The 21,111-nt window shown below is 38.8% G+C and overlaps 1 protein-coding gene across 1 annotated transcript; it reads right to left on the bottom strand.

The window, feature by feature from the left end:
- LOC107759253 (uncharacterized) lies at positions 1-3,956 on the bottom strand. The gene is made up of 4 exons (XM_075234470.1): positions 3,797-3,956; positions 971-3,668; positions 572-778; positions 1-425 (listed from the first exon to the last, which is right to left on the bottom strand). Exons 2-4 carry the CDS (start codon positions 1,226-1,228, stop codon positions 120-122), a joined length of 771 nt encoding a protein of 256 aa, XP_075090571.1. The 5' UTR covers positions 1,229-3,668; positions 3,797-3,956; the 3' UTR covers positions 1-119.
- Positions 3,957-21,111: the final 17,155 nt, after the last annotated feature.

Raw genomic sequence — 21,111 nt, 5'->3', positions numbered from 1 at the left:
TGGCAAATTGAACCAAATCCATCCTCATCACATTCATATAACTCATAACTCATTTTCCCATTCTTGTAATACAAATCACCTTTAAAGCCAATAAAGTAATCAAAGAAATCAAACAAAGTTCATATGTCATTGCATTTCAATTCCTCAGAAGTAAGCCAGTCTTTGGTAGCGGTCAAGTCAGGCAGCACAGTGGCACCAGATTTTCTCCAATTGACAGCATCAGCTGTTTTGAATCTGTCCAACAATAAAGCATGCATCCCAACACTTCGCGCGGGCAAGTAGTCTTTCCTCATGCTATCTCCAATATGAAGTACTTCCTCCGGTGCTACATTTCCTGCTCTCTTCAAGGCAATATCAAATAACCTTGGATCCGGTTTTTCAACACCTTCAAGACCGGAGAATACGCCAAAGTCCCACTCAGATCCCTGATTTTAGTGTCACGCACAAAAAAGCGGGTCACAACTACTTTGTGATGGTCAGTGTTTGTGGAAAAAGATTTAACAGCTCAGCCAAAAATGGTTAGAAGAAGATTCAATGTAGCTAAATGAAATCAGTGCTATTGTTTATCTACCTGATGCAAACCTAAAGCAGGAAGAATTACGTCCTGATACCGATACTCGGCATTGCTGACCAGCCCAACCGTAATGCCCCTCTCGCGGAGCCATCTGAGAAACGGTTTAGAATCAGGAAATATGCTATAAGGCGCAGAAGAACCAAAAGTAGCATATATGCGTCTAAATATCTTCTCAAATGTCTCCTCATCATATTCATATCCTGCCTGTCAAAAAGAGATGGTTAATGTCAGTACTAAATGAAACAACTACTAACGTTTAGATATGAAACCACAATTTTGGAATCGTCGAAGGTTAGTTACTTAGTAATTCTGCTACTGTATTTCCGAATGAATATGTAGTTTCGGAAATAAGGTAATAGAATATACTGAAAAGCTTGATAATGTCATGTACAATACCCTAACAAAGGAATCCCTGACACAAGTTTTCCACCACACAATGTTAGGAATCTTTTCAGCAAATCCAAAACATGGGTGCTTCTGTGCCATTTCTGTATATGCGAGCTTAAAACCTTCATGAACCCGCTTATAGTCAGGACATTGCTTCCCAGCAGCTTTGGCTGCCATGCAATAATAGTCACCCAGCTCTCCTTTGTAAGCAATGAGTGTGCCGGTAACATCAAGCGTGATGCAGCGTAACTTTGTTAACATAGACATTGTAAATGATTGGACAGCAAACTCTAACCCTGTGATTACTATATCTTGTACTTCAAAAGCTTCATGAACCAAAAGATATAAACTTAAAGAGGTATTTCACAGTCCAGCCATTGAAATTTTCAGCAATTATGCCATATACGTCATTAATTCAGTGACAAGCATTTATCACATAAAGAATACCAGCCATTGACACTTTTTGACTATGCAATTCCCAAATATATGCCAACTACTAATAACGCATCCATTTCCGAAAGTAATCTTATTAGGACACAAGTTGACTTCAGGTAGTCCTCAAACACAATAGTAAAACCAGAACTAGAGGAATCCACAGAAGAGGGTTCACTTAACCCAAATAAACATCAAATAGGTACCAGTTGTTTCTCCAATGAATTTCATCAGCAAGTAGAGTTCTGCTATGAAGCTTTTCTCATGACCCCTATTCAAGGATTGTAATCGGAAGGGATATAATTCAAATATTCTCAAAGCTTATTATTAAGTCCATATTGTAGTGAGCGAGAAGAGCTCTTCTGAGGGGGAAATTCATTGTGAAACTGAGATCACTCATCAAATATCAAAGTATAAGGCCATGACAAGTACAATATATGAAACCTGAAACTCTTCAACACATACAAAAAAAAGGAGCCTTCTAACTGGATCAGGGGAGCGACATACCTGCCTACACAAACTCTACAACTTCAAGGAAATGATATAATAACTTGTGTAAGTTAGAAGAGAAGGACACTATTCCACACAAATTGATATGAGGAAGCCTTTTAAGAGCTGGTGCCTATAGCTCAGCGAAGTAAACCTAACAAATACTTGAAGGAGGGAGACATCCTATAAGTGTTTAAAACGACAATGAATGCCACAGCAATCCTGCATCTTTTGTTTGGTGCATAAGTTATCATCTTAATTCTGCATGTATAATGGATGCTACTTGTAACCTTGTCATAAGAGCCATCTTTAAGAGAACCAACGGAGGAAGTGACAATCTGTGAAGACATTAAATAAGATGGAGGAAAAATCTACCATATAATAGGCATTGTCTCCGTGCTAAACTTTAAACAACTTTTTAAGCTATGTTACATGGACTTTTCAATTCCCTTGGCTTACCTAGATTGAACAATTGATATACTTCTAAATACAGTAAAACTTGCTAAGTTGGGCCGGCTAGGGATACGCATACTGACATCTTACCAAATATATCCATACCTAAATCCCAGAACATAGGACTGAACACTTCCTTTTATACACCTACAAGTAAACAAGAATATCTCCTAAAAGGGCAGAAAAAATGAAATAATCAAGGACGGTTGCAACCTTATCTCAAATTCATGAGTTCACCCGGACACGGTATGAGACTATGAGCAGAAGGAAGCAATAAATCTATTGTAGGTTGATCCAAGATCCAAATGTTAACCTTATGCATAGAATCCAAGAACCTGCTAACTTCAGTATAACCGTAGTTTTCATATAAGATTATACGTTCCTCAGGAAATAAATGCCAGAAAATAAGCTTATGATTAAATAATAGCCTGACCTGAAAATCCAGCAGTCAACTTAGAAGAAGTTGTAAAAATGCTTAACAACCTAGGAAAAATTAATCCCTAAATATGTTCCTTCAGATTATAAATACCATAATAGATTAACCTCTGTTCTACCACTCTTGGTTTTTCCTAAATGCCAAGGGGCAAAATCTGATCTGATGCATTCCACAACTAATCATGCGGATAATATTTCAGACATATTATTTAAACTAACAAGCATATCAGCTCTGACAGTGATTTTAGAAGATATAAAAAACAAAGCATCTCTATTGATGTGCAAGACTACAAATAAACATCTACTCTTCATCAAAACCTATTCAACGACAGATAAATCCACAAAATGTTTGCACCTTTATCATATATAAACCTGTAAAGTTTCAGGTTATAAATCTTGCAGCTCAGTGAAAACCAAGCCAACATCTCCATACCATACGTCAATTTTACCTATAAAATTTAAGATGACTAATGAACTGCATTAATATTATTCACCAATTCCTCAATCCCAAACTACTAAGGATCAGCTGAATGTTACATCATATGATGAATAACACCATCAATTCAGCACAAAAGACAAGAAAACCTTTCGTGTCAAAAACAAACTCATCAACCAGTAGAATAATGACTATTTATAAACCACACGCAAGAGCATGAACACCTCATCATTAGGACTAAATCCTAATCCACACCAAAATTTCTGAAACATCACAAGTCCACTTAACAAAAAAAAATAATAAGATGGTCTTCATTTTCCTCTTCTTTTCTGTAACGTCTCAAAATGTAGTAACATCAAGAAAAAGTAAAAGCAAGAAACTTTTAAAGTTCAACCAATCTACCTCATAAAGACGCCTAACATTTCCAAGAAGAAATTTTTCAGCTTCAAGAACACATAACAGCTACAAAATCACAAGAAATGCAGGTTTCTGAATCAAACTATATCTTCATTTTAACAAACCCATAACTTTTTAGGCAAAAAGAACAAATTTTTAGACAAAAAATAAGACAAGATGGATTTGAAGCATACCCAGAAGCTCAAATGGATGGGAAAGAGAATGGCTTCAATAAAATTGCTATCTTCTCCAAGTAAAGTAAGATTCTTAAAGCAGTATATGTATATTCAATTCGTGAAGTGACGAATTTAAAAGACAATTTTAGCTTCTTTCCCTGGTACAAGTTAATGCATTTTTTACTCTGCCAGTTTTATAATTACTTTTACAAAAGATTTGCACCAAAGTCCTTTGGGTTTGTTCATTTTACCTTTTGGGCCTTGTAATAGTTATTTTCATGAGTTCTTTGCTTTGTCCATGATCTATCACAAATTCATCCACGCAAATTTCTCAGCCTGATTAATCTATCTATTTATATGGAGTTACCATTTTTCGTTTATAATAAAAATAATTACATCGAACATTCTCATTATTTTTTTTGAATATAGAATAAAAGTTTATAGAAAGATGAAATTTAACTGAAAATAATTAATAAAGTAAAAGAAAATTGCTAAAAGATAAATTCGTGCAACATCACATGTAAAAGATGATAATTTAATAAACTAATATTGATATTTAGGTATTTAATGATGCAATTTTTGTTGTACCAAAGATAATTAATGAAATATTTTTCAAAACTTAGTTACAAACACTTAACTCAGAATTAATGGGAAAAATAGAATGAACAGTTTACAGATGAATTTGTAATTATGGAATAACTAAACTCATAAAACGTGCATTAGACTGTCAATTTATGCTTTATCTTGCTTTTACTTTGTGCTAACTAATTAAGTATTGGATTCTACAATTTCTTGAAAAGGATGTTTTAAAAGTAAGATACCAAAAGTCAAGGACACATTTGCAAATCTTTCCGATACACGAAGCAAATAAAACCGTGGTCGGGTTTTGCCACTGGATTTATACATTACCTAAGCTTTTAATAGCATCTTGTTTTCAGATATCAAAAATCATCATTCCCTAACAGACTTTCGGACGTTACTTATTTAATTTTTTCGCACAGTGATGTGTTCGAATTAACTTACTTGTACTTCAATTAATTTATCAAAATTTATTTTTCAGTTTAATCATTTAGTAGTATTTAAAAGTTAGTAATACTGATTAAACTAATTTGGGTTCAGGTTAATTGAAAACATCAAAGTTCTTCGTCAAAAAATTCCTCCTTCAAATCTAGTAATAAATAACTCCATGATCTCGTCACATTCCTTGGTGGTCATCAAGACGTATTATCTTTTACTAATACAAGTGTCACTTATTGTAATTAGAATTTAGATACATAAAAAGATATCACCTAACTTTTCCTTGTATTAGCCTCTTCTCTCGAGACCTTTCCTGCTTCATTAATCATTCTCTCGAGACCTTTTCTACTTCATTAATCACTAAGGTATACTATACTTCTAACTCTCTATCTCTCTCTTCTCTCGCTCCCCCCCCCCCTCCCCCCAAACGGTCATAAACCAACCCCAGCCCAACGGTCTCTAGCAGCCATCGACCTCCCCACGCCGGCGACCACCCCCACCAGCTGGTAAGCACCCCCCTCCCCCCCTCGTCTCTCTCGCCTTTATCCCCCATCTCGGTCGTCCCACCCCCTTCTCCGTACCCAATGGGTTAGCCCCCTCCTTCCCCCATCTTTCTCGCCTTCCCTTCCCTTCTCTCTCTTCTTTCTTCTTTCCCCTTCCTCACTCACAAGCTTGAGCAACAGCACTGCCAACGCCCTTTTCCCTTTGCTCTTTTCCTTTCCGCTCCCTCTCTCCCTTAGTTTCCTTTTTATTTGTGCTTTTTTGCTACGGCTGGGGCTTCACTAGTGGTAGCAGTGACAGCCCCTCCCTGCCCCCCCCCCCTCCCCCCTCTGTTTAGCTTCATGATATTTTGTGTGTATTTCAGGTTAGGGTCGGTGGCTATTGGCAGCGAGCAGGACGTGCGTGTGCAAACAGTGAAGAACATCTTCAGCCCGGGCGAGTGTCAACAAAGGGTGACGGGAGTTGGACGTGAACGTACTTGGTGGCCGCAGCATCGTCGTGTATACCAAGACAATTCCCAGGTTCTACTCGTGGGATGTGGTACCTCCTGTTTTCTTGTTTCCCTTCTTTGTGTTAGTTAAATTGCTGCCATCTCAGTTCGTATTAGTTTACTTACCATAGTAGTATGCATGTAGTTGCAACTTGTCTTCTTCTAGTTTGATCTGTCGCCAAGTATGTGTTAGTGATTTCCCTTAGTCTGCTACAGGTATAGTGGTTGTGGTTTGGGATGGTCGAGTGAGGTCATGTCCTCGGGGGGAGCGGGGGTGGGACGGGAGGTGGGGCAGGGGTTAGGGGGTGGATCGGGAGGCAAGGGAGGTAAGGGGAACAAGGGTGCTTATAGGTTGAGAATTGGGTCACGAAACGTAGGTACATTGACGGGTAAGGCTATAGAGTTGGCGAAGATCCTTCGGAAAATGAGGGTCAATTGTAATGACCCAACCAATCATTTTGACTTTTAGAACCCCGTTCCCCTAAATAAAACTCCTCATATGTGCTTTTATAAATTATGACTTATGGGGATGGTTGGTTCGGGTTTTGGAAGTGTTCGGGTTGAAATCGAAACACTTGGTTCCTTAAGTTGGCCTTAAAATGCTAAGTTTGACTTCGGTCAACATTTTGAGAAAACGACCCCGGAATAGAATTTTGATGATTCCAACAGCTCCGTATGGTGATTTTGGACTTAGGAGCGTGTTCGGAATTTTATTTGGAAGTCCGTAGTTAAATTAGGTTTGAAATGGCTAAAATAGAAATTTAAGTTTGAAAATTTGACAGGGAGTTGACTTTTTGATATCGGGGTTGGAATCCAGTTCTGAAAACTTTCATAGCTCCGTTAAGTCATTTATGACTTACGTGCAAAATTTGAGGTCAATCGAACTTGATTTAATAGGTTCCGACGTCGTTTGTAGAAATCGAAAGTTTCAAAGTTTATTAGGCTTGAATCTATGTGTGATTCGTGTTTTTAGTGTTGTTGGATGTGATTTGAAGACTCGACTAAGTTCGTATAATTTTTTTAGGACTTGTTGGTATATTTGGTTGAGGTCCCGAGGGGCTCGGGAGTGTTTCAGATGGTATTCAGAGTATTTTTCTTCATTTTGGCACTGCTGGTAGCTGCTGATTTCTGGTATTTTTAAATCTTCTTCGCGATCACGTGGGATTATTTGCGATCGCGTAAGGTTAATTGAGGGTTGCTGAGTTTTGTGCTTCACGATCGCGTGAAGCGGGATGCGATCGCTAGCTTTGATATTTTGTGACTCCAAGTGGAGGTCACGCGTTTGCTCTATGCGATCGCGTGAAAAGGGCTGCGATCGCGTAGAGTTGGGAACTCTGTGATTTGCGATCGCATGGGGATATCCACCATCGCGTAGAGTTATTTCTGGACAATAAAAACTTGTGCTTCGCGATCGCATGAGTTGGTCCGCGATTGCGTATAAGAAATCACTGGGCAGAATGTTTAAGTTCTGAAAATGGAACGATTTGGAGATCGGATTGAGGCGATTTTTAACTCGGGGTAAGTATTTTTAACTCAATCTTGGCTTGATTACCCGAATCTATCACTGTTTTTAACAATTAATTGGTGATTAAGTTGGAAAAAATTGAAAACCCTCTTGGATAGATTTGAGGATTTGAGGGTCGAATTGTTATCGGAATTTAGTTATTTTGATATGGTTAGACTCGTGGTTGAATGGGCGTTCATAGTTCGTAACTTTTGTCGGATTCCGAGACGTGGGACCCACGGACAACTTTTGAGTTAATTTCGGATTTTTATTGAAAAATATAGTATTTTATTATGGAATTGATTCTATAATTTTTGTTGACTGTGTCGAATTAATTATGACTAGATTCGAGTCGATCAGAGTCGGAAAATCGAGGGAAAGGCATACTACTTGATTAAATTGGAGCAAGTCGAGGTACGTGACTTGTCTAACCTTGTGTGGGGGAAATTTCCCCTAGGATTGGTATTGAAGTGATAAATTGAAATGTATTGAAAGTCGTGTACACGAGGTAACGAGTGTGTACACAGGCTAAATGTGAAAGATTATGTCTTTAAATTGTGTAGATCGTTGTTGCATATTAATTAAATAATTTTACCTTGTTATATTCTTCATCATTGATTTAAATGTTTATACTTTAAATTTCTTGACCTTTTCCTGCTAATTGTTTTACCTGTTTAGTTGAAACTTGGTTTCTTTTATTCTATGCATTATTTGAAGGGTTATTTTTTTAAAATTAAATATTATTAATATGAATTATTTGACATTTTAAATTTGGTATTGAAGCAACGTATTAAAATTTTGAAATATTATTTTTGTTGAGTTATTTATTCCCAAATATTTTGTGAGATTTTCGTACTCATTGTGATGGAGCTGTGAGCTCTTTATTGTAAAAAAATATTATTGTTGAATTATTTTGGCATGAGTCGTGAGATCTTTATTATGGAAAAATATTATTGTTGAATTATTTTGGCATGAGCCGTGAGCTCTTTATTATGGAAAAATATTGTTGTTGATTTATTTGGGCATTTGAGGTGCAAATTATGATATATTATGATATTGATACGCATACAGTGGTATAAGGTCTAGGTATTGAAACGCATATGGTGAGATAAGGGTGGCTTGATACGCGTGGCTAGTAGGAGAAACTACTAGAAGTCATGCAGTGTGATAAGGATGGCTAAAAACGCGGGATGCTATTTCGGAAAAAATGTTTTCTTTAAATAAATTGTGAAGGCTCCCGCTGTGATATAAGGAAATGAGATATTGTGAATTTATTCATGATTTGGAACTACGATGCGGTACATCGAGAGTGCCCTTGTTGATATTGATTTATGGCCGCAGTTGCCTTTGATTATTGTTGTAATTTTTCTTAAGGTTGAAAAGAATTCTGTTTTGTTTCCGCGAGGTATTAATTGCCATTATTTGGTGTAATTAGATGGTGACATACTACTTGACTCATTTCTATTGTCATTTTATCTTATTATATTATTAAACATTTTTACCATGCCATTATTTATTTTTCCAGTAAGGCCTGACCTGACCTCGTCACTACTCTACCAAAGTTAGGTTTGGCACTTACTGGGTACCGCTGTAGTGTACTCATACTATACTTCTGCACATCTTTTTGTGCAGATCCAGGTACATCTTACCAGCCCAGACATCAGTGAGTTACCTGTGTACGGAGACTTCGAGGTATATCTGCCAGCGTCCGCAAACTCCGGAGTCCCCTTCTATCATTATCATGTTGCTTCTTTATTTTCTTTAAACCTTGATATATAGAGACATTGAGAATAAATTCTTAGAAGCTTGTGACCTATTTCTACCAGATTTTGGGAGTTGTAATTATTTGATTTGTAGTTTATTTATTTCAGATATCTATTATTATTCCGCATTGATAAGCTTACCTAGTCTTAGAGACTAGGTGCCATCACGACCTCCTACGAAGGGTATTTGGGGTCGTGATATCAATATAGTGTGTGTCCAGGAGACAAAGTGGGTAGGGTCGAAGGAGAGGGACGCAGACGGGTATAAACTTTGGTACTCCGGAGTCCGAAAGGGTAAGAATGGAGTGGGTATATTGGTGGATAGGGAACTTAGAGAGTCTGTAGTTGAGGTTAGATGAGTGAATAATAGATTGATGATTATTAAGTTGGTGGTTGGAGAGTGCACCCTAAACATAGTTAGCGCTTACGCACCGCATACGGGCCTGGATGAGGAGGTTAAACGGCGCTTCTGGGAGGGGTTAGATGAGATTGTGCGCCAGGTTCTGCATGTTGAGAGGCTATTCATATGAGGGCATTTCAATGGTCATATTTGGTCGAATGTAGGTGGTTATGGCGAGATGCATGGAGGCTTCGGTTTTGGGGAGATGAACGGAGGATGTACCTCACTGTTGGACTTCGCTAAGGCTTTTGGGTTGGTAATTGCGAACTCTAGCTTTTCGAAGAGGGAGGAGCATTTTGTTACTTTTTAAAATGCGATGGTGAAGACTCAGATTGACTATCTCCTCCTCAGGAGATGTGACAGAGGGATGTGCAAGGATTGCAAGGTTATTCCGGGTGAGATTCTCGCCACACAACATAGGCTCTTTGAGATGGACGTTAGTATTATGTTAAAGAGGAGGAAAAGGTCTGCCCGAGGAAGACCGAGAATCAGGTGGGGAGCCTTGACTAAGGATAAAACTCAAAAGTTGGAGGGGCGGTTGTCGGCTATGGGAGCCTGGAGGAGTAGGTTTGAAGAAAACAGTATGTGGTCGACGACTGCAGACAGTATAAAGGAGGCTGAGAGAAAGGTGTTAGGGGTTTTGATAGACGTCTCTGGCGGGCACAAAGGAGACTGGTGGTGGAATGAAATGGTCCAAGGTAAAGTGGAAGCGAAGAAGACGGCGTACCTGAAGTTAGTAGGGAGAACAGGTAAGGAGGAGAGACGAACGTGCATGGAGAGGTATAAGGTAGCTAGAAAGGAAGCTAAGCTGACTGTCACGGAGGCTAAGACTGTGGCTTATGGTCGTATGTACGAGGAACTAAGGGAAAAAGGCGGGGAGAAGAAGTTATTCCGGCTGGCCAAGACGAGAGAGAGGAGGGCTCGGGATTTAGATCAAGTGAGATGCATCAAGGACGACGATGGTAGATTATTGATGGAAGATGCCCAGATTAAGAGGTGATAGCAAACTTAGTGGGCGTTTGGACATAAGAATTGTAAAATTCCAAAACAGGTAGAAAAAAATTTTCAAGTGAAAATGGTATTTGAAATTTAGAGTTGTGTTTGGATATGAATATAATTTTGGATTATTTTTGAAGTTTTGTGAGTGATTTGAGTGAAAACTTTTATGAACCAAAGCTGATTTCAAAAAAAAGTAAATTGTTTTTGAAAAAAAGGAAAAACTTTCTTATGTCTAAACGGGCTCTTACTTTCATAAACTTCTGAATAAAGAAAGGGATCGAGATATTGTGCTAGGTGAACTGGAGCATTCTGAGAGACACTGTGACTTTGGGTACAACAGTCGCATCGAGGTTGAGGAGGTAGTGGGAGCTATGCATAAGATGAGTAGGGGCAGAGCGACCGGGCTAGACGAAATTCCGATTGAATTTTGGAATTGTATGGGTAGAGCAGGTTTGGAGTGGCTGGCTGGGTTATTTAATGTTATTTTTAGGATGAAGAGGATGTCGGATGAGTGGAGATGGAGTACGGTGGTTCCGTTTTTTCAAGAACAAAGGCGATATCCAGAGTTGTAACAATTATATGGGTATCAAATTACTGAGTCATACCATGAAAGTTTGGGAGAGGGTGATTGAAGCGAGGGTGAGGATGATAGTGTCTACATCCGACAACCAGTTCGGGTTCATGCCAGGTCGTTCAACTACGGAAGTTATACACCTTGTTAGGAGGTTTGTGGAACAATACAGGGAGAGGAAGAAGGATCTGCACATGGTGTTTATTGACCTTGAGAAAACGTATAACAAGGTTCCTAGAGAAGTTCTCTGGAGATGCTTGGAGGCAAAAGGTGTACTAGTTGCCTATATTATGGCGATTAAGGACATGTATGATAGGGTTAAGACTCGAATTAGGACTATAGGAGGTGACTATGAGCAATTTCTGTTTGTTATGGGGTTACACTAAGGTTCTGCGCTCAGTCCGTTCTTATTTGCCCTGGAGATGGATGCGTTAACACATCATATTCAAGGGGAGGTGCCATGGTGTATGCTATTCGCTGATGGCATAGTTCTGATTGATAAGTCCCGAGTCGGTGTTAACGAGAGGTTGGAGATTTGGAGACAAGCTCTTGAGTCTAAGGATTTCAAACTGAGCAGGACGAAGATGGAATACCTAGAGTGTAAGTTTAGCGCTGAGCCGAGGGAAGCGGGCATGGATGTGAGGCTTGAATCACAGGTCATCCCAAGTAGAGGCAATTTCAAGTACCTCGGGTCTGTTATCCAGGGGGGAAGATTGACGAAGATGTCACACACTGTATTGGGGTGGGATGGATGGAGTGGAGGTTAGCATCTGGATTCCTGTGTGACAAGAGAGTGTCACCGATACTCAAAGGTAAGTTCTATAAAGTGATGGTTAGACCAACCATGATATATGGGATTGAGTGTTGGCATGTTAAGAACTCACATATCCAGAAGATGAAAGTAGCAAAAATGAGGATGTTGAGGTGGATGTGCGGGCACACGAGGATAGATAAGATTAGGAATGATGATATTCGGAGAAGGTAGGCGTGGCTCCCATTGATGACAAGATGCGGGAAGCGAGGCTCAGATGGTTCGGGCATGTACATAGGAGAAGCTCAGATACTCCGGCAAGGAGGTGTGAGCGGCTGGCTGTGGAGGGCACGAGAATAGGTAGAGGGCGGCCTAAAAAGTATTGGGGAGAGGTGATCACGCATGACATGGCTAGGCTTCAGATTTTCGAGGACATGGCCCTTGATAGGAAGATGTGGAGGTCGAGTATTAGGGTTGTAGGTTAGGAGATAGTTGAGTCTTGCCTTACTTCGTACCTTTGTGAGACTAGTGTGGTAGGACTTTTGTCGAAGATAGCTAGTGGTAATGTTGTGTCTTACTACTCTTTCGCTTCTCACACTGTCGGGCCTATTTACTGGCTATCGCTTTTGCTTTGCATTTATCTTCTGGTTTTCATGTTGTTATTTTTCCTATGATCTTTGTGATGGTACTGATATTGTCTCCTTTTGTCTTTTGTCTTCTTGAGCCGAGGGTTTTTCGGAAACAACCTCTCTACTGTTCGGGGTAGAGGTAAGGTCTGCGTACGCACTACCCTCCCCAAACTCCACTAGTGGGATTTTACTGGGTTGTTGTATACTTATAGGCACGAATTTCTAAGGTACTTTTTCTTTTTACTAATATTACTATTATCTGTCCATGTGCAGCAACATGTCAATTTTATATAGACTCATCCCATATGTAACAATAAAATAATTTGTGAGTATGCGGTCCGTCTAATTCCCTCAAGGAGGAGGGAGTTGTTTTTTCCTTTTCTTTAAAAAAAATACTACTTATTAGATGCAGTTAGTCAGTGAATAATGAAAGAAGGAAAAAATAAATGATGTTAATTTTTTCAAAACATTTTGGCTTTTTCCAAGGAAAAATAGTTGGGTTGGATTAGGGAAAAAAGATATAGTATGAAGTTAAGTTTCTTTTTTCTTTTAATTGGTAGTGAATTTTTACATTTTAGTGGGGTAAGATGGAAGAGATTTTTTTTATTTTTATTTTTCGCTTCTATTTTTATATTAGGTGTTGGAGTAATTTTGGGCCACTTATTGATGATAATAAAGCTTGAATTTTTGGTTTAGAAATTAGATTTAAATGAATTGATTTGAATTTGATTTTTCAAAATCCTTTTATTCCATTTGCTGATTATCAAACCATTTTTGATTTTCTAAAAAAATGTTGATTTACATTTTAGACTGATTTTTTTAACCGTCTTGGATTTTCTATTTTGATACCAACCAGCTCAATTTTATAACTTAACATCAATAATCACCTCTAATAGACTTACTTAAGTTTCTTCTTACCACGTTTTGTCTTTGCTAGAACTATTTCAAGTTTTCAGCCATATTTTAATTTTATATAGGCTTCTCATATCTTAGAAAACAAAAAGAATACTTTTAATTCAAGTCAGTATATGTGGATTTGGATTTTGACTAACTATCAAAATATAGATATGGATTTTTGGTTTGAAACCAGACTGTAAAATGTTTATCCTCTAAAACGGAAAACCTAACTCGTTGGCATCGAATTTAATTTCCTAACTAACCATGAGTTATGTTTTCTTCTTCTTTTTTTTTTAGTAAAGCAAAAAGGTTTTTTTTGTTTCCCGTCCGGTGTCTGGTACCCGCATTGGAGCTCGAATATATCTGACTCCGCACTGCCATCGTATGGCCCCATTCAGGGGGAAACACTCCCTACCAAAGATTTTTTCATACTTAGGACTCGAACCTGAAACCTCTGGTTAAGGGAAGATCAGCCACATCCGCTGCACCACATCCTTTGGTGGTAAGCAAAAAGTTCACATAACAAAAACTTTATTAAAATGTATGCCCAATGTATACGGTAAAAACCGGTCTCAAGAGTTAGGTGATTTAGAAAGCGACATGTGTCAAGGATAACCAGTCGGTAGTGACTCAACCATGGTGATACCGGATACGAACTTGTAACCGAATAAGAAACAATTCAAAATATGACCGTTATGAAAACGTTACAGAAGACTCCAAGATTCCTCCGGCCTTTATTAGTCTTTATTACCCTTTACAACCCTTTATTATTCTTTATTACCTTTTAATTACCTTTTAGTATAACATTAATATTGGCAATTAAGGGGGCATGGTTTGTAATCAAGCACCTCATAGCTCTAGTATAAATAGAGGCTTTCATTCTATTGTAAGGGAGTAGAAGACATGATCAAGAAATACTAATAGTAAAAGACTAATATTCTTCATCTCATTCTCTTAAGCTTTATACAAGCGTGTTCGAGTTTTTCAATTATTATCGATCCCAGTGAGAACATTCTAAAGCTCATGCTTGTTTTTCTTCAATTATCTTTATTTACGCTGTTTACACTTTGTTATTTTACTTTATCGGATCAATTTAATTCACGTGTCTATAAATCACATTATAAATTCAACTGTATCATTTTACGGGTAAATAGTTTGGCGCCTACCGTGGGGCTTAGACAATTATGGTGTTATTTTAATATGTTCATCCATGGGCGAAGCCACATGGTCATAAGGGTGGTCAAAAAATTATATTGTGTATGTAGGTAAAATATTATGTTTTAGAGGTATATAACATATATTGAATAACCTTTGTCGAGAATGTTTTTTTACATCTTGGAGAAATTTGAACACCCTTGGAGAAATTCCTAGTTTGGCCATTATCTTCATCTTTTACTAACGTACTTTAAAACTTTTCTGTTGTAAGCATAAAACAACTATGACACCCAATAATATCAACAACTCGTTCAATATTGAAACAAGCAACAACGAGGAGCCCGTGGACAATATCCATGATGGAAATCAACAGAATGGTTCAACCAATGAAACCTGTCTCAATAAGAATGAGTAAACTCCTAACTGGGTAGAAAAAAATACTCGACATAAGAGGAGTCCTACCCATAATGATATGGATAATGAGTCGGTGGCTGATATCGTAAAAGTGCTGAGAGAACAACAATGGGAGATCATGAGTCATCACTCAAGACAGGACCAAATAATGACTGGGCTCCAGTAAGCGTTATCGGGGGCTTCAAATATTCAAATGATGGAGTTTGAATCTCTGCCAATAAGTCAAACGGTCCTGGAAACCGGAAACGTTGCGTCAAGAAGAAAGTTTAGATCAAAATATAACCAAGCATATGGTGCATGCAGCGTATCTGAAAATGAAACCAACGCAAACGATTCTTTCAAAGCCAAACTCATGAGATGTATGAGAGAGATAAATTCTCTAATGGATCAGAATGTTAAACAATTTCATGCTCGGATAGATAAGATTCCGCGGGCACCACTGGTCCTAAAGGGCCCGGACTCGAAAAATTATTTTTAATTGCCATTCAAACCTAGTGCGGCCCTGAAATTAATTCCGAAAAGATTCAAGATGCCCTATATTCTGAAGTATGAGGGAACATCGGATCCAGAGGAACACATTACAAATACACTACAGCCATGAAAGGAAATGATTTGGCTCCACATGATATTGAATTAGTCTTGTTAAAGAAATTTGGTGAAACCCTAATAAAAGGGTGTCACGACCTCAAATTTCCTCCATAGGATGTCGTGATGGCACCTAGTCTTTAAGACTAGGTAAGCCTATTAATTATGCGGAATAACTGAATATAAATATGAAACTCAATTCTTAATAACTGAAATAAATAAGAACGGCAGCTTAAATAATCACAACTCCCAAAATCCAGTAGAAATAAATCACAAACTTCTAAGAATTTATTTTAAGTGTCTTTATACATCGTAGTCTAAAGAGAATAAGGAAAACAACACAATAAGGATAGATGGGGACTCCGAGGTCTGCGGACGCTGGTAGATATACCTTGAAATCTCCGCGTACGACTAATTCACGGATGCCTGGTGTGATAAAAAGTACCTGAATTTGCACAAAAAAATGTGCAGAAGCGTAGTATGAGTATACCACAGCAGTACCCAGTAAGTGTCAAGCCTAACCTCGGTAGAGTAGTGACGAGGTCATAATATATCACAATTTGCACCTCAAGTGCCCAATATTTCAATTTTCACAATGGGGATGAATCTAGTAAGTAGTATGTCACAATTTAACTACACGGGATAAAGGCAAATAACACCTCGCGGAAGGAAAACAGAAATTTACAGGCAAATGCAGCCATAAAGAAATATCAACAAGGGCACTCCCGAGGTACCGTCTCGTAGTCCCAAATCATAAATAAATTCACAACATCTTATTTTCTTATATCACTGCGGGAGCCTTCACATTTAATTTTAAAGAAAATATTTTTTCCGAAATAGCATCACGCATTTTAGCCACCCTTATCATACTGCATGACTTCTAGTAGTTTTCCTACTAGCCACGCGTATCAAGTCACCCTTATCTCACCGCATGCGTTTCAACACTCAGACCTTATACCACCGCATGCGTATCAATATCACAATATATCACAATTTGCACCTCAAGTGCCCAAATATTTCAACTTGCCAAAATAAATCAACAACAATAATATTTTCCACAATAAGGAGCTCACGGCTCAATAACAATGAGTATAAAAGTATCACAAAATATTCGAGAATGAAGAACTCAGCAAGAATAATATTTCACAAGTTTTTTAGCTCGTTGCCTCAATACCAAATTTAAAAATGTCAAATACTTCATATTAATAATAATTTAATTAAGAAATTCAACTTTCAAATATTAAGCACAAAATAAAAGAAACAAAGTTTCAACTAAACAGGTAAAGCAATTAACGGGAAAAATGTGAGAAAAATTTAAAATATAAAAAAAATAGATCAATGATGATGAATATAACCAGATAAAATAATTTAATTAATGTGTAACAGAGATCTACACAATTTAAAACCAGAGTTTTTCTACATTTAGCCTGTGTACACACTCATCACCTCGTGTCCACGATTTCCACACATCACAATTATCATATCAATACCAATCCTAAGGGGAATTTCCTCCACACAAGGTTAGACAAGTTACTTACCTCGAACCGGATAATTCTTTACTCTGCTATGCCTTTGCCTCGTGAATTGGCCTCTGAAAGCCTCGTATCTAATCACAATTAATTCGATTTAATCAATACAAATTATTGAAAATTAATTCCATATGAAAATACTAATTTTCCAACAAAATCTGAAATTTAACTCAAAAATCGCCCGTGGGGACACTCATTCAACCACGATTCAACCACGATTCTAACCATACAAATTTTACCAAATTTCGACATCAACTCGACCTCCAAATCTCAAATTCTTATTTTAAAATCTCTATGCCCAAATCCTCTAATTTCACCTTAAAAATATATAATCTACTCGGAATAATCGATGATAATCCAATATTATTGACTAACAATGATCATAAGTGACCTACTTTAAGTTTTCCCGTGAATTATATCTGAAATCGCCCCAAAATCGTGTTGGAAATGTCCAAAAATGACAAAAACTCGGAACCCTCTGTTTTTGTAGCATATCTAGTGTTTTCGCTTCTGCGGAACATTTAATCGCATCTGCGGTTCCGCATTTGCGGAACATCTACCACTTATGCGGTTTGCCAAGGCTCCTCTGCCTCCCGCTTCTGCAATTACACAACCGCTTCAGCAAGAAGCTGTCTGATTTTTCGGTACAATGCGCACCTGCGATCTCTCGTCCGCATCTGCGGTCACACAGATGCGAAATTTTCCTCCGCACATGTGGCCACTGCTCCACTCTCCCTTTTCCGCTCCTGCGCTCCCATGCTCGCTTCTGTGATCTCGCACATGCGAGCCAATTTTCGCATGTGCGATTGTATCAGTAGGCAACAATAAGTTTCAATTGTTCTAAGTCTTAATTTGATCCGTTAACCATCTGAAACTCTCCCGAGGCCCCCGGGACTTCAACCAAATACACCAACAAGTCCTAAAACATCATACGAACTTAGCCGAAACCTCAAATCACATCAAACAACGCTAAAATCACACCCCAATTCAAGCTTAACGAAACTAACGAATTCTAACTTCTACATTCGATGCCGAAACCTATCAATTCAATTCCGATTGACCTCAAAGTTTGCACACAAGTCATAAATGACATAACAAAGCTATTCAAATTTCCAGAATCAGATCCCGACCCCGATATCAAAAAGTTAACTCCCCGGTCAAACTTCCAAACTTAAATTCCTATTTTATCCATTTTAAGCCTAATTTAGTTACATACATCCAAATAATTTTTCGGACACGCTCCTAGGTCAAAAATCACCATACTGAGCTGAAGTCAAACACATGAGATGGATCACCGTGATACTTTCGGAGCATGGAAATATGGAACATGGGATGAACTGCAGAGAGACTAAGTGGTAGTGCAAGTCTGTAAGCCACCTCTCCAACTCTCTCAAGAATCGCAAAAAGTCCGATATACCTCGGGCTCAACTTGCGCTTCTTTCTGAACCTCATAACACCCTTTATAGGTGAAACCCAGATCAAGACTAGCTCACCAACCATGAATTCATCATCACAAACCTTCCGATCCGTATAACTCTTCTGTCAAGATTGGACTGTACGAAGTCGGTCCTGAATCAACTTAACATTTTACAAAGCATCCTTAACCAGGTCTGTACCCAATAGTCTAGCCTCACCTGATTCGGACCAACTCATTGGAGACAGGCATCGCCTACCATACAAGACCTCATATGGAGCCATCTGAATGCTCGACTAATAGCTGTTGTTGTAAGCAAACTCCGCAAGTGGCAAGAACTTATCCAAGCACCCCCAAAATCCATCACACACGCACGAAGCATATCCTCCAATATATGAATAGTGCGCTCGAACTTTCCGTCCATCTGAGGGTGATGTAAACTGCATACCCCAGGCAGAGATGATAGATATTGGTACGCCATGAAGCCTGACAATCTCGCGAATGTAAACCTGAGCCAACTGCTTTGAAGAGCAAGTAGTAACTACAAGAATGAAATGAGCTGACTTGGTCAATCTATCCATAATCACCCAAACTGCATCGAACTTCCTCTGAGTCCGTGGGAGCCAACAACGAAATCCATAGTGATCCACTCCCATTTCCATTCTGTAATCTCTAACTTTTGAAGCAATCCACCCGGTCGTTAATGCTCATACTTCACTTGCTGATAATTTAGGCACCGAGCTGCATACTTCACTATATCTTTCTTCATCCGCCTCCACCAATAGTGTTGTCTCAAGTCCTGATACATCTTTGCAGCACCCAGATGAATGGAGAACCGCGAACTGTGAGCCTCCTGGAGAATCAACTCACGTAAACCATCTACATTGGGCACATAGAGCCTGCCCTACATTCGTAATACACTGTCATCGCCAATAGTGACTTCCTTGGCATCACCATACTAAATTGTGTCCTTAAGGACAAGAAAATAGGGGTCATCATACTGACGCTCTCTGATACGATCATAAAGAAAAGACTGACAAACCACACAAGCCAAAACTCGGCTTGGCTCGGAAACATCCAATCTAACAAACTGGTTGGCCAAAGCCTGAACATCCAAGGCTAATGGTTTCTCCGCTACCGGTAAATATGCTAAGCTGCCCAACTCTTTGCCTTACGACTCAAGGTATCGGCCACTATATTGGCCTTCCCAGGGTGATAGAGAATGGTGATATCATAATCCTTAAGCAACTCCAACCATCTCCGCTGCCGCAAGTTAAGATCCTTTTGTTTAAACAGATGTTGTAGACTCCGGTGATAGGTATAAACCTCACAATGGACACCGTACAAATAATGCCGCCAAATCTTCAAGGCATGAACAATAGATGCTAACTTAAGGTCGTGGACCAGATAATTCTTCTCGTGTACTTTTAACTGTATAGATGCATAGGTAATCATCCTACCGTCTTGCATCAACATTGCGCCAAGACCAATGCGCGACGCATCACAATACACAGTATAAGACATTGAACCTGTAAGCAATACCAATACTAGGGTTGTAGTCAAAGTTGTCTTGAGCTTTTGAAAGCTCTCCTCACATTCCTCGGTCCACCTGAACGGAGCACCCTTCTGGTCCATTTGGTCATAGGTGCAGCAATAGAAGAGAAACCCTATACAAATCGACTATAATACCCTGCCAAACCAAGGAAACTCCGGATCTCCGTAGCTGAGGATGGTTTGGAGCAACTCTACACTGCCTCAATCTTCTTCGGATCTACCTTGATCCCCTCGCACGAAATTATATGACCCAAAAATCCCACTAAATCAAGCCAGAATTTACACTTTGAAAATTTTGCATACAACTTTGTTTCTCTCAAAGTCTAAAGCACAGTCCTCAGGTGTTGTCCATGATCCTCCCGGCTCTGAGAGTTTACCAGAATGTCTTCAATAAACATAATGATGAAGGAGTCAAGATAAGGCTGAAATACATTGTTCATCAAGTGCATAAATGTTGTTGGGGCGTTAGTCAGCCCAAATGACATTACAAGGAACTCGTAATGACCATACCGAGTCCTGAAGGCAGTCTTTGGAATATTTGGTTCCCGAATCTTCAACTGATGATACCTTGACCGCAAATCAATTTTCGAGAACACTACGGCACCCTGAAACTGATCAAATAGGTCATTAATACGTGGCAATAGATACTTGTTCTTGACTGTAACCTTCTTCAACTGGCGGTAATCAATACATATATACATAGAACCATCCTTCTTCTTCACAAATAAGGCAGAAGCACCCCGAGGCGATACACTAGGCCTAACAAAACCCTTATCAAGCAGATCCTATAACTGCCTTTTAAATTCTTTCAATTCTGTTAGGGCCATACGATATAGTGGAATAGAAATGGGTTGGGTTCCCAGTAACAAATCAATGCCAAAGTCAATATCTCTATCGGGTGGCATACCCGGAAGATCCGCTGGAAATACATCAGGAAAATCCCTTACTACGACGGGTAGAGCTATGCTAGATATACACGAGAGAAAGCTCATGCTTAGAGTGGGTGAGGAGACTATAACTTTCGAGATGAATATAGAAACGAGGGTGAAAAAGGAGAAGTCAGATGCAAGTGTTGAATGGAAAGTGAAGGGCTCAAAAGCGAAGGCTGCATTGAGTGAGAAAGATAAGTGTGAGATGTACCCCAAAAAGGCTAAGAAGAA

Source organism: Nicotiana tabacum, chromosome 17, assembly GCF_000715075.1.
Source record: "Nicotiana tabacum cultivar K326 chromosome 17, ASM71507v2, whole genome shotgun sequence".
Lineage (NCBI taxonomy): Eukaryota > Viridiplantae > Streptophyta > Magnoliopsida > Solanales > Solanaceae > Nicotiana > Nicotiana tabacum.
Note: the sequence above shows the minus strand (reverse complement) of the source record. Positions and strands in the feature narration are given on the sequence as shown.